At 44.3% G+C, this 14,904-nt stretch overlaps 1 protein-coding gene across 1 annotated transcript; it reads left to right on the forward strand.

The window, feature by feature from the left end:
* Positions 1-7,818: 7,818 nt before the first annotated feature.
* On the forward strand, positions 7,819-9,507 carry SOD3 (superoxide dismutase 3). The gene is made up of 2 exons (XM_006024814.3): positions 7,819-7,963; positions 8,568-9,507. Exon 2 carries the CDS (start codon positions 8,584-8,586, stop codon positions 9,316-9,318), a length of 735 nt encoding a protein of 244 aa, XP_006024876.1. The 5' UTR covers positions 7,819-7,963; positions 8,568-8,583; the 3' UTR covers positions 9,319-9,507.
* The last annotated feature ends 5,397 nt before the right edge of the window (positions 9,508-14,904 follow it).

The following is a 14,904-nucleotide window of genomic DNA, read 5'->3' on the forward strand; positions in this document are numbered from 1 at the left end:
AGATGGACCATTGGCCTGACCCAGTATGGCGCTTGCTACATTTTTAGGTAGTGCAGCTGTATTCATTTGTCCACTTGTAACTTGCAGGACATGAAGCCAAACTGCAGTAATTTGCCCCTCTCATCACCCCAAATCAGTTGGTGTGTGCTCCCAAGGAATGAGCTCCACACCTCTCTCTTTATACCCATGCACGTTTCTCCTGTCCATGTCCACAGAATCCAGGATGTTGTTATGGGAGGGCCAAGCAATTCTGCCCTTGCACACACTCCTGCAAACTTTGCTTCACCATTCCCACCTAAGAACTCTACAGTACTGTGAGGCAGGGGTGTCAGACTCAACTTGGTTGGAGGGCAGCGTTCCCTCCTTTGCAGAGGCTAGCAGGCTATGTCCTCCTCTCATGCTGGCAGCCCCAGAGGTGCCACAGGCGGAAGCTCCACCACTGGTAAGGCAGCTTCCCATGATGGCAGTCAATACCCTGACAGCAAGGAAAGGACACAAAAGAAGGAAACCCTGCAAGGACACACTGGGTGCATCTACACATGCAATTAATACACCTGAATTTACTGTGCAGTAAATTCAAGGTCATTAAACTTTGCCTGGGAAAGCATCTATATGTGCACCAGTGTTAGGTGCATATTTGCATCCAATGGGACCACCCTAGTCCAAGCCTACTCCTGCCCTACTCCACCCCCCTGCAGCTGCCTTGGGAGCTCCAGGCTCCCCAGGGTCCCAACTCCAGGTTGGCAGGGTGTAATGATTTAGGTCCTGCAGTGAATAATGACAACTATGAATGAGGAAGAGAACAGACCTTTAATGATACCACAGCATGGGGTTCCTCTAGCACAGGCTGTGTGGCTGCCTCCATCTTGATTTCTTCCTACTCCCTAGGGATCATGTTCAAATTCCTCACATGATAAGACATTCCCTTGTAAGGGATTGTTTCCAAAGTCTAACCCTTATCACTACATCTTCCCTTAAAAAAAAAAAAATAAATCATATAACCATCACAATATAACAACAAAAACTCCACAACAACATCACAGACACAACAACAATGCAAGACAAAACCACCACCACACCAAACCATCCATAACCTACAGAGGAGAGGTTACTAGTACTTCACTCTGGAGTGAGTCTTTACCACTCACTTTCCTATTCTTCAGGTCCCTTTAACTTATTCACAGACCTCTATGAGCCTTTCTAGCCATTTCACCTGTCTCCTGGTTCTCTGGAGTATCAGTTCCTAATTGGAGGTTTGGGGACTCTCTGTTGGATCATTAATACCTTCACCTTCTGAGGAGGAGGAGGAACAACTAGGAACAGTTAACTGAGGCTGATCCAAGTCCATATCTCCTGCCAATGTCTGAGAACTAAGTGGAAGCACGAGTAGGTCTCAGCGATTACGTCGAAGCATGCCCCCTTGATCTGTCTGAATTAGATAAGACCATGGGTGCACTAGCTGTTTCACCATACCTTGCTGGTTCCATGTTCTTGGCAAGTAATTCCTCAGACAAACTCTATCACCTGGCTTTACTAGTGAAAGCTAATGAGCTCTTGTATCAAAGTAGTATTTCTGTTTCTTCTTCTGATCTTCTTTCATTCTCCTTATGGCTACCGTGTCAGGACTCTCCAATAGTGTTAGTAATGGGCAGATTTGACCATATCCACCAGCCCATTAACAACTGTGCTGGAGACCAGCCATTGCTCAGTGGTGTACTATGAAAAAGCCACTATTGCTTTATATAAATCCCCTTCACTGTCCAATGCTTTTTTCATTAGGTTTTTCACCATCTAAAGGAATCACTCTGCAAGGTCATTCAATTGGGGATAATTGGGACTTGACGTGCTATGACGAAAATCCCAGTTCATGGCAAATTGCCTAAACTCTGCACTGGAGAACTGTGGCCCATTATCACTGAATATTTCATCTGGAATTCCATGCCTTCAAAATATAGCCTTCAAGCAAGCTATTACTGAGCGACTGCTAGTACATTGCAGTGTACAGATTTCTGGATACAAAGAGTAATAATCAGTAACTATTAAATACACCCTGAAGCTCCACGTAAAGAGATCAGTGCTCACCTTCTCATAGGCCCTGTGTGGAACAGGGTGAGGCCTTAGTGGTTCTGCCCGCTGGTAGGGTCTGAATTTCAAGCAGGTGGAACTTTTCAACTGTATTAGCAATGTCCTGATTGATCCTTGGCCAATACATCACCTCTCTTGCTCGCTTCTTGCATTTCTCAATACCTAAGTGTCCTTCTTGGATCTTCTGTAGCATTCCTTTTTGGAGGCTCCATGGTATTACAACTTCACTGCCCTTGAAAATAACTCCTTCAATGAATGAAAGTTCATGTCGGCAATTCCAGTAGTCCCACACATGCAAGTCACAGGTACTCCTGTCCTCTGGCCAACCCAAAATTATCATTTCTTTCAGGATCCCTAATGAGTGGTCTCTCTCAGTTTCTTCTTTTATGTTGTAGCCCCCTGTCCATGACTGGAAGTGAGCTAACAATCAAGTCGACATATACATTACATCTCTGTCTCGGAGATCTTCTCTGCTTGTCCAGTAGAGGCTATTGCCCTGGACAGCACATCTGCTGTAAACAGAAACTTGCCAGGTGTGTAGTTCACAACTAAGTCATACTTCTGCCTTGCAGAGAAGGTACTCACAGAGGCTCTTGTTCCTTGTTGCTCATATCTTCCAGACCCTGAATTACCGGCTTTCTGCTAGGGATAATGCTGCAGATCAAGCCAACATTCCCCATTCACCACTTCTCACACCATGTAATGATTTAGGTCCTGCAGTGAATAACGACAACTAGGAATGGGGAAGAGAACAGAACTTTAATGATACCACAGCACGGAGTTCCTCTAGCACAGGCTGTGTGGCTACCTCCATTTTGATTTATTCCTACTCCCTAGGGATCATGTTCAAATTCCTTACGTGATAAGACATTCCCTTGTAAGGAATTGTCTCCAAAGTCTAACCCTTATCACTATACAGGGAGTATGGGGTCAGGCCTGGGCTCCAGGTGGCAGGGGGAGTGGTCCCTTGCTTGGAGGGCAGCTCCCAGCCCCATGAAACTTGGGGTTGGCTGCAGCCAGCACTCTTGGGAGGAGTGTGTGTGGGTCTGAGCCACCAGCTGGGAAGGCAGGGCAGGTGGTGCCTGTACCATACGTGTCCTTCCTTCCCCTTGGAATTGCAATAGAAGCAGCAGTGGGGCCCAGAGTTTCCCCACACTGTGTGTCCTACAGCTGAGGGGGAGGTGCTGGAGTGCAGGGCAGTAGGGATGAAAGCAGCACCCCCAGAGCTGGGAACTGCCCTCTCATCGCTGAGCAGTCAATCCCATCCCCAGCTGGGCTGTCCCAGCCCGTTCCCCTGCAGTACCTGGTATAATGGCAGAGCCCAGCCTGACTTGTCACCAGCTGTACCTGGCTCTGGGGCTTCTGTGGAGCAGGGGTCTTGCTGATGTGTCTCTGGGCCTGCTTCTCCCTGCACAATTACTACACCAGTGAAGGGCTGCTCCCAGTACACCTGCAGAGGTCTTGGCAAGGAGCAGGAAAGCACTGGTGTGCCCAGCCCCCCTGTATCCCCATGCCTGCCTGCTCCTTGCTCTCTGCCTTGGGCTGTGCATGAGGGCAGTTCCCAGTCCTGGGGCTGCTGTGTGGTCCCTGTTGCCCTGCACTGCAGCGCTTCCCCCTCAGCTGCAGGACATGCACTGTGGGGAAACTCTAAGCCCTACTGCCACTACGATTGCAGCTCCTGAGTAAAGGAAGGATGGGTATGGTATGGGTGCCACAGGCCCTGCCTCTCCAGCTGGTGACTTGAACACACGTGCGCTCCTCCTGGGAGCACCACTTGGAGCTAACCCCGAGGTCCGCAGGGCTAGGAGCTACCCTCAGAGCCAGAGACAGCTTCCTCTGCCCCCTGTAGCTTGGGGATTAGCCAGGCAACAGTGTGGGCTCCTGCTGCTTGAGCTGATTGAGAGCAATTTGGTCCTGGTCAGTGTCTACATGTGCACTAATGTACATTTTCTTAATGTGCCGTTTTTCTAGTTCTTCTATGTAGTCTAATGTTCGGGTTGCTAGTACCAATAATGTAATGTGCAGTAATTGCTGTACATGTGTAGACAGTGACACTTTACCGAACATTAGATTACTCTAATGCACAATAAAGCATCTCATGTAGACATGCCTACTGTGTGTGAATGAGCAAGTGTCAGCATGTTGTGAGTGTGAGCATGAGTTTGAGAGAGACTCTGCAGGAACAGGCATCCCACCAGGACCAGGCACCGCTTCTCTTGCTTTTCCCCAGACCGGGATCATCCTGACCTGGTTTCAGAAGGCACAGAGCAGGGAAGAGGAGATGGCTGCAGCAGGATTTCAACCCAAGCAGCAAAGAGGACAGAAACTCCACCACTGCAGCCAGATTCCCAGCTTCTTCTGGAGTGCCAGCAGCTCTACCAGCACCATGGGCAGAAGCCCCTTCACCATGACCAGAGCCAGGGCTGCAGTTACACTTGTAGGGCTTCCCATGGTGGCAGCCAGAGCTTCAGCAAGAGTGGGGGAGCAGCACTATAGCTTTGGCTGTCATGATGGAGTTTCCTGTGGTGGCAATCAGTGCCCTGTTCTTTGCCAGGAGACAGGCAGCTCCAGCAGCACCGTAGTAGCCAGAGCCTGCTGACCTGGGTATTTTGTCCTGGCCTGGCAGCTGTAGCAGGGCTTCTGCTGACAATGCTGCTTAGTGCTGCACTCCCTAAGGTGCTGGCAGCTGCTGTGGGAAGCCCCACCACCACAGCCAGAGCTGGGGCAAAAGCCTGCTGGCTGGATGACCAGGGTCAGTGGGGTATGACTATGTCTGACACCCTGCTGTAGAGTATTCCAGCTCACTAGTAAACCTGAACTTGTTTTCCACAGGTTCTTATGTAGCTACAACTATGCCAGCCTGCTTTGCTTTCTGAAGTCTTCACCAGGGTCTAAACTTCTTTTGGACCCACAGTGAGAAAAAAGGCAAAGGGCCAAGGAGCAGACAGGAGAGCACCAGATGCTTTAAAAGGTGGAAACTTAAGGCCTAATATGGAAGGGGACACTACAAAAGCAGTGGTATAAAAGTTGAGGCATAGCACACTGTGCAAGTCTGTCCTTGTTTCAAAGAAAAATTGGCAAGGCTAATGGAAACTGCTATGCCAAAACAATACAATGTTAGGTCCTCCTGATCCTTCCTCCAGTGCTTTCTTGGCTAACTTACAGAAAGGTCATTTGCACATTATGCAAGCTTTTAAATGAAAGGCTGAATAATGAAGAGTAAAATACAGGCAACCATGAGAGAAATAGGCTTTTGGGATGCCCATAGGTTCTTTCAGAATCCTCAGACAAAAGCCAAGCTATTCTGGCAATTTGCTTTCCTGAGTTCTCCAGTCCCATTTTCTTTAGGAAATTCCCCTTTATTCTCTGAGGGGAAGAGCACTGCAGACACTTCACTTAGCTTTGCTGCAGTCCTCCAGGTCTCTCAGATCATCCTCATTACAACCTAATGGCCTGCCACATGCTTCCCACTTGTGATGTTCTTCAAGGAGAAAACCTGCAGCAAGCATCAGGGGTTCTTTACATTTCCTTTTAAGGCCAGCTTTTCAAATGACATAAAGCAGGGTAGCACCACTGAAAGCAGTAGAGCCATGCTGATTTACAGTAGCTGAAGAGCTGATCCTCATTTCTCAACTCTCATCGTAAAATAGTTTATAAAACTCACCCATATCTCAAAAATCCTCCTTTTGAAGCACAGCCTCAGAACATCATCTTCCAGTATATGAAGCCCTCTGGAAGGGATGATGTCAGGCTTAATTAGGGTCACTGTGTAACTTTGTGGTTTAACCTGCTTGTGTGCATTCCCCAAGAGTAAGCCAAAAAACAGCCGTTCCTCTGCAGTTAGTCCCAGAACAGACTGGTCTCCAGAATCCCTTATGATGCTGGGAGAAATTGCTTTTCAAACCCTGTTCAATCATTCTGTATATTTAAGTAGAAATCATTTGCTTTTACCATAGTGGGAGTTAACCGAACTTCAGATTTCCTGCAGCTTGTTGGCTTTTTCTACAATTTACAGAACACTTCCCCCATTACAGCATTACAAACTCTCTGTTAATCTCATACTACTACTGCACTGTAGGTACACATTGACTCCATTGTACAGATGGGAAAGGGTTGGACTGAGTGATGGGAAAATTGCCTCTGACTGAGATGCCATTACAGCTGCAGAAGTTCCTGCCTGACAGACCTGTATTCCAGCTGCACCTTTCTGACTTGTCAGAGCTTCCATCTGATATTGTTACCCGCATCCTCATAGTATGGGGGTAGCATAATACCCCATCCCAGTACTTAATACTACTTCCCTCCTTCACAACATCCCTATGCGGGAGGGAAGGTACCATCAGCCCCACTTTACGGATGGGGAACTGAGGCACAGAGATAACGTGACAAGTCCAAAGTCACAAAGAAAGTCTGGGGCAGACCAGGGAATGGATTCCAGGTCTGCGAAGTCTCAAGCTAATGCTCTGACTACTTGACCATCCTTGCTCTTTGATCTCCTTCAGATTCTCTCTCTCACACACACACACACACCCCTACACTCCAGCTCTCCCAAAATTCAGCAACTGTGAGCTGCATCCAGCAAGTTCTGTTGGCTTGCTAACAATTTTTAAATATAATGCCATAGACCACATCTGTGCCACTGGTGCCACCAAATCAGGAGGACTTTCTCTATAGTTTTTTCTCCAGCGTAGAGAAGGCTCCAGAGTTGTTGTTAACTCTCCAATCTCTGCAGAAATTCCAGCTCTCAAACTGAGCAGAGAGATGGGAACAGAGCATTGACCCCATGTTCACTGCACAGCACAGTACAGTGCTTCTTCCCAAGTGGTTCAGTTTTTCAGTAGAGGCCAAGTAAACATGAATCTAAATTCTCCCCAGTCCGCATCTGGGAAACAATCTCCTTCTGTGCCTAAATCCAACATTGCATAACTGAAAAATATTTACTCAAAATACATTCTTTTGGAAATAATTTATCACTTCCACAGAGAGCTATTGCAACAGCACACAGCCTGAGGACCAGAGGTAGAAGCAAACAGAGCAAGCAAACAGAGGACCAGGATAGAAGCCAGTCCCTACTGTTTTTATTGACAAACAAAAATATTAAAAACCATGCCAAGTTTTAGAGCTCTAGTTGTGAGCTTCAGATTCTGTAGTCAAAATAACTCAGTACGTGTTCATCTCTCATTAACCAGCTGTTACAATTGTGTCTAATGAAGGAATAATGCAGCATCTAGCAAAATTTCTTCTTTGGCAATCCCTCACAGTTAAGGATGATTGTCTTCCATGGCTGGTTTATTTCTGTGTCCAAAGATGGCTGACAATGCCTATCCGTTTTATCTGTGTGTCCAAAGATGGCTGACAATGCCTATCCAGGATCGACAGACTCTACTGCAGCTCGGACATGTGTTTCTGTGTGGGGGAAAAAAAAATCTAAAAAAAAACTCTGTTATGATCAAGAGATTGAGGTGGTTGAACTGTCTAAACAACTCTGATTGCAGTGTGATAAAAATTTGTTCCCCTCCTTTCCCCCACTGCAGACTGAAGGACATTTGTTCTAGATAAACACATGAAATCATAAAAGGAAAGATGAATTAAAAAACTTAATAACCTTAATTTTTTTGGAAAGTCAGCCAGGACTGAGAGCAAGCTTGCTTCACCGACTGAGGAAAGGACAAATTGTTTACCCTTTCTAAAAAGTAACACCAGCCCCCCCCCCATACTGACCACTCCCATAAACCAGTGTTACTTAACTTTTACATAAACAAGCAGCTCTTAGAAGCATCAACTTCAGAGAGAGGACTGGAATTTGGACTGTATTGACGACCGTTTGAGAGCAGAAACTGCAAGCAGCTAGAGGAGTTTCTGGAAAATCTTTGAAAAGGTAGGCAACAGCCTGGATTTTTTTTTTCTTTTTCCTTAAACAAGCTAGCTGCAAATGTGTGGCCCAAAATAAGTCTCCTTGAAGACTGTCCTAGTGGGATTTGGCTTAGATAAACAATTCGCCATACTAATTAAAACAAAAATCAATTGAATGAACTTTCAGGTGATTTGATTTCTGTAAGAAGGAAGTAATTGAAGTTCTCATCCGAAATATAAACTTCAGGTCTTTTTACAGTCAGATTTGATAGTCTGCTTATGTCTAAGGAATATGTGCAATGATAGTCTTAGTTCAATTTTGATTCATTATAGTAGAAAGAAATTTAGAACCAAGCCAGGACAGTAGTCATGACCACACTGTTTGGCTGTTTTGCTCAGCAATGCTGTAGGCTAATGGTGTGCCTAGCCACCGCTGCTCACTTTTCACTTCCACTTTGCATTAAGAGTTGGTACACTTCCCAACCCCCACTATTTGTCTTGGGAGCCTTTTGATTTGAAATGGCCATTTTGGGCAACACCTGGGTAAATGGTTGTAAGTGAATGAAGGAAACAGGATACCCAAAAGGCTCCTTCCAGTTCTGTTTCTTACATTTCCTATATTTTTGTAGGTTCTGAACTGCCAACATGTTTCTATCCCTTTGTCTGGTATCCGTGGGGCTGTTCCTATCCTTACCTGGTGTTGTAAGCGGAGAATTGGAGCCTGTTCCTGAAACGGAAGGCCTGTTTCAAGAATTACGGAAAAAAGTGAATGACTTGTGGCAGAATTTGCTCTACCCACAATTTATCAGAGACAGTGACTGGACGGCTTACGCTACTTGTGAAATGAAGCCCAGCTCCAAATTAGATGCTGACAAACCACAAGTGACAGGACAAATCTTGTTCAAACAGTCCTACCCAATTGGAAAGCTAGAAGCTTTCTTTGACCTGGATGGGTTTCCATCAGAGAACAATCAGTTGGGTAGGGCTATTCATATCCATAAGTTTGGAGACCTCAGCGACGGCTGTAACACTACTGGAGGACACTATAACCCCTTCAATGTGAACCATCCTCACCATCCAGGGGATTTTGGCAACTTCTACTCTAAAGAAGGCAAAATTAGAAAATACAAGTCAAACCTGTCTGCTACTCTGTTTGGCCCATATACCATTATGGGCAGATCTGTTGTTATTCATGAGCAGGAAGATGACATGGGCAAAGGTAACAATAAGGCCAGTTTGGAGAATGGAAATGCGGGCAGACGTCTGGCTTGCTGTGTCATTGGGATATGCGACAAGAACATGTGGGAGAATAAATTCTCCAAGTTTGTAGAAAGGAGGAAAAGAGGCTCACAAAATGAGCACAGAAGCAGGCCCAGCTGAGGGCCTGAATACCAGCTCTCTGCAAGGCAGCCCAGAATAGATTTAGTCTATGCAGTTGTTGCTAAGAGATATGGCAAAAGATTTCCCATTTCCATTGGAACTTGGCTCTGTTGTTCTCTAAGAAATGCATGATGGTATGTAGAGCTTTTCCCTTCTGTAAGCAGATTAATAAAAACAGCATCAACACAACATTGCAATGTATTCTTTCTTCTTAAATGTAAGACTCCCACTTACGCAGCTCTGAAGTTTACTGCATCCCAGTACGGGCAATAAGATATCCAGTTAATGAAATCAGAAAAGGATGTTTCCACTCTAAGGGATCACAAGCTAAGGAATAAAGGAAAAATAGCACAAATAAATGAGAAATTGCTTTTGACTTGATGCTTTCCATCCGGATAGTATTTTCCTACCCATCTGAAAGGTATAAAGATTTCTGTGCCATCAACTATTTTGGGCAGTGAGCTGGCAGAACTAGATAATGGCCTTCCCCTTCAGATTAGGTGAAGTGTAGACATTATTTCTATTTTTGACTTCAGATCCATTATAGTATTCTTACTTATATTTGCCCTTTTTATTCTCCTACATGTATAAGCGTCTTAACTGGTTTCAGTTAGCTATATGTTTATGGCTGAGTCATGCTGTTTACATTTGAAAGCAGATTTATAAGAACCGTTCTGGCTTTTTATTTTTTTAAATAAAAAGCCAGTTTGAAAGTGTTTACTGTGTAGATAATGTACCTAGTAAAACTTATTTAATGCCACTGACATAGCATAGATAAATTAAGTTAAAAATAGATGCTATACAGTATTTTCAAGATAAAAAGATAAAAGTAGGGTGCATATTCATACACAAATATATGTGGCAAATTAGTCTGTTCAGAGTGCAAGCACTAAATGATAGTAGAAAAGGCTTTCAGTTTAGACAGGATTTGTTTGGTTTTGCCCTATACAAAAATCAACATTCTTCCCTTCTGTAATATATGATCACAAATTAATGCATATCCCACTGAAATGCAACATGTTAAGTCATAATTAAATGTTATCCTATACAAAATCTCTCATAAGTAGAAGATAAAGAAAGAATCAGAGCAGGCAAATACATCAGGAAATGTTTTTCTTTATTCCAGGTGACAAAATATATATTTATGTAGTTTAGTCATGTTACAGGATGATTGCAGATTGCAACAAAAGAAAGGTTTGCAAATAAATAAAAAGTGCATCTCTCTTTAAATAAAGCTATAAAACAGCAGCTGGTAAAAAATCCCCATCTTTTTAAATTTTAATAGGTGTTCAACGTAATCTCAGCTAAGATTCTAAAATACATTCCTGAGCGCATATGGATTAAAGAAATTCTGATTTCCTTATTATACAAATTGCCCTTTGCATAAAAATAGCTGCACTTAGAAAGGAAGCAGCTTTTAAAAAATGTTTCTTAGTCTGCCATTTTCACACACTTGTGTTTTACAGATTCATTGAATACCCTTTCTGAAATAGCCACAACACAACAGTACCCTTAAAGTGCAACCTGTTCTTTCCAGTTAACCCATGGATTTGCTATTGGTCTCCATTACAATTTTACTATCTCTTAGAAGCATACAAAATAAGGGAAGTTGCCCAAGTGTTAGCATTAATGATAGTGGAGTCTTAAAAAAAAAAATCTCTGAAATGTTGGCTTTGACTCCCCTCCCTCCCTCCCCGATCCTATTATTGATAAGGTTTGTGGCTGAGTAAGCCTACCACAAGACACTTTTAAAATCTTAGAGAAGGAAAGCATGTCTCAACATGGAAAACAATGAGCAACTCCACAAAGACAATAGTTACACTGTTATCAGAGGCGCAGGGACACCTAGGGCAGGGAGGTGGGTATAGGGGTATGCTGACCACTGTGCACCACAGGGGAGGAGGGTGCAGAAGGGGGAGATGCGGGCAAGGGGAAGGGAAGGCTTGCCTTCCCAGGCTAGTGCTGCCACTGCTGCTTATACAACAACAGTAGCAGCATTACCTCTGCTCCTTGACTGAGCCCTGTGGCTGGGCTGTCTGAGAGCTGACTGGTGCCTCATTTGCTTTCTCCCCCCGACCAAAGAAAATACATTAGGCACAGGGATGTGACTGCTCTTGCAAAGGCTACTGAGGGGCAGGAGAAAGGGGAATGCACCATTCCGCTTGTTCCATTCACCCCCTGCCCCCTAGATGCACTGCTTGGTATGGTGGTACCCTGCTCAGCTCCTCTGGCTGGGCAGGGGCAGTGCAAGTCCCATGGCGGGGCCACAACTTTGCATCCGGAGCTGGCGCCCTGCTTGTCCCAGCCTAGTTACACTACTGACCAGCATAGTAGCAACTTCAACGGAAGGAGAATAAAGACCACAGCGTACAGTCAATTGTATGTTAGTACAAACAAATCTTACTTAAAAGAACGGTACGTATGAAAAGAGCACAAGCTACACTGGACTCTGTCAGGAGAGGCCGGTAGTATAGTACTGAAATGAGGTTTACATGGTGGTGCCTGGCTAGAAATGATGGCAAAGGAACAGAAATGGAATCCACGTGGGAGGAATGGCATGAGGTTAATCCTTAAGAAAATTTAACATGCGGGATGACGATATGAGTTCTCTTTCAGAGCTGCTCATCTGCCCCCCCAAAACAGAAACAAGACAACATTTCAGGAACCAAAGACAATTGTGGACCTTACTCTTCTCTCATAGGCCCCAGCACCACCTCCATGTAACATTACTGTTCATTTGCAGACTGATCCAAAAAACCCACAGAAGTCATGGAAAGACTCTCACTGACTTAACTGAGCTTTGGCTATGGCCCTGTTCCATGTGGAGGAGACTCAGGGACACGAATTCTATCCCCATTACATTACATAAGGAGTGTTATATAACAGCTTATCATCATTTTTAAATTTCCAGAAAGCCCCAATTTTGGCTGTATTTTTGTCATATCTACATTGGCATTCAGCTTTGGACCAAAGCAAGCTGCAATGAAAGATGGAAGAAAATAAACTCCTTGGAATGCCTGCAATATTTCAATGATTTCAACGTGGGGCTTTTTCTTCAGGCCTGTCACCATTGTTGTATACATGATGTACAGACAGACAAGCAAAGTTCCCATGAGATAAGGAAGGGCAGAGCTTTAGAACCTGTCAGCTGCTCCATGGTAACAGCCTGTGCGCGCACACCGCCTCAACTAACCTGCAGCAACCTGCTCCCACTATCACCGAGTACAAAGCTAGTTAACTGCAAACTGTCACTTACCTTGGGTAAGAGCATTCACATGGGTAGTTACTATGCATTGTAAATTCCTTTCCTTGTTTCCCCTCCATAACTTATTCACATGCCCTCAGTAATGTAGACTGGGGTGGCCGTAAGTGGTACAAGCAGCTTCTGTGTGTGCCAAATGGCAGAACAGGAAGGGGCAGGCAGCACAGAGACAGAGAGGTCAGGAGGGAAAAAGCAGAGCAGCAGATCAGGCAGGGGGAAGGGGTTGGAGACAAACTCGGGGAGGCTACGGGACAAACTTATGGCATGTCTGCCAAAAAAGTTGGCCCCCACTGATGTAGACAGTCATCATTAATAGCAACAGCATAATCACCGCTCAACTCTTCTCAGTTTTTGGGTTAGGATGAACTTAGATTAGAAATAAGGGAAGAAAGCTTCAACTTCTTATTCTTGCTTGCCCCCAGAGTATTTAAATGTAAAACAAGCAAGTCTGGTTTCAAAGGGCTGTTTTTTATACCAGTGAAATGCCATACCAGACCCTTTAAATACAAAGGAGACATGGTAGAGGAGTGCTGCAAGTATTCCTTTATTGCCTGAACATGGTGGCAATGACAGAGCAGTCAAACACAGTAGAGAAAGGGTTACATGCATGCTCCCATTAGGGCAAATGCATGAAAACACAGAGGCAGGGCACATTTTTCAAAGTCCCATCATTCCTTATATTCAGATGTTACCATTAAAAACAGGCTTTCTTCTGCCGAATACAAACTGCTCATGGAATTAAACACCTTTGATTATGGCAACACCTGCTAGCTCAGCTTCCACATACAGAGAAGCGTGTCAGCATTCCTAATATAAACCCTGTTTTTCAGTAGCTGACAAGTGGGCTGTAAAAATTTGCAGCTGGCAGATATTTGTCAAATGAGGACTCAATCTGGGAGGGATTTTCCTTTTTATTAGTAGCATTTTATTAAATTTGGTTTAATTCTCTCTGATTGGTTTCTAGGAGTGAAAAATGAATATTTACAGACAATTAGGTCCCAAGCCAGCAGAAAAATTGCCTCTACGGCTGCTGGCCCATAGGATCTTCACAGCTGCAGACACTGTTCCTTCTACAACAGGAGAGGAAGGAAGCACCTCCCCTCCTCCAACAGCTGCTATCACCAACATTAAGCATTGCCTTGAGGCTGCCTTCCTTTGAGGAGTGGCATAGCTCCAACATCACTGGAGATCTGGAGATTTGCTCTAAGGAACCCCCTAACATTGAAATGTTTTTCTGAGGACTGACTAACAATCTGGGAAGAAAGTTAAGAGGGCCACTGGGACTCAAATTACTCCATCACTATCCCAAAGAGGTGGTAAGCAGGTGTGAACGAGAAACACCACCCTCCTTCCAGATAGAAAAGTCCACTTTTCTTTAAAAAAAGAAAAAAATGAAAGTGTGGATAGACTTAGATTAACTCTGTTTCCCACCAAAGGGCCAACTGCCCATGCACTGTTTCAACTCCTGAGGGCAGGAAACATACATTTCCATGAACTGATACCAAGATTATGGCAGGGGGAAAAGCCTATGCCTCTTTCCCCAATCAGCTCTGCCATACCTCCTAGAAAGGAGTGTGTTTTTCTAGGGAACCTTCCCTTCAATAAAAGACAGGACTTCACAGCTGTATCTAAAACAAATTTTCATGCAGTTTCCAACGTGAGCGGAGGAAGGAAACATTTACACTCTGTAGAAGAAATGGAGCTTTGAGATGAGGGAACTGTATGTGCTGGTTTTGTTTTTAGAGCAGATCAAATGCTGCTCTCCTAAATGCTCACTTGCAGCAACTACATTCAGATAGGGAACAGAAGTTTAGAAAACAAATAAAACCCTGTAAACCTCAAGATTCTTTTCAGTTTAGAATGACAAATCTCCATCAACTAAAAAAGACATTTCTAACCCTTAAAAAACATGTTCTGCTGCCAAGAATATACATACCATTGAGATCCAGCTAAGACTAGATATGATAGAGCATAATGGTGCGTCTCCTGACCCCATTATTCTCAGTTATGCCTATCCACCTAGAAACTTTAAATCACTGTAAATACTAGAAGCATGATGAAAAAGCCATCAGCTTCAAGTTCTCCCCATTACATATTTACATTTTTTGGTACAGTATAATCACTATTAATAGGAAAAAAAACCCTTTTTAATAGACAATTGTTGACAAACTGATGTAAAAACCAACTCTATGGCAATACTGTTTCAGCGAGTACCCACATTCACAACAACACAGCTTGCACTGGCAAAGAATGACAGGAGATGCTTGAGGGCTTGGACTTCATACCTCAAGCCAAGCTGTTATCCAGTTATTCAGAGTTTTCAG

The sequence above is a fragment of the Alligator sinensis genome, unplaced genomic scaffold, assembly GCF_000455745.1.
Source record: "Alligator sinensis unplaced genomic scaffold, ASM45574v1 scaffold745_1, whole genome shotgun sequence".
Classification (NCBI taxonomy): Eukaryota; Metazoa; Chordata; order Crocodylia; family Alligatoridae; genus Alligator; species Alligator sinensis.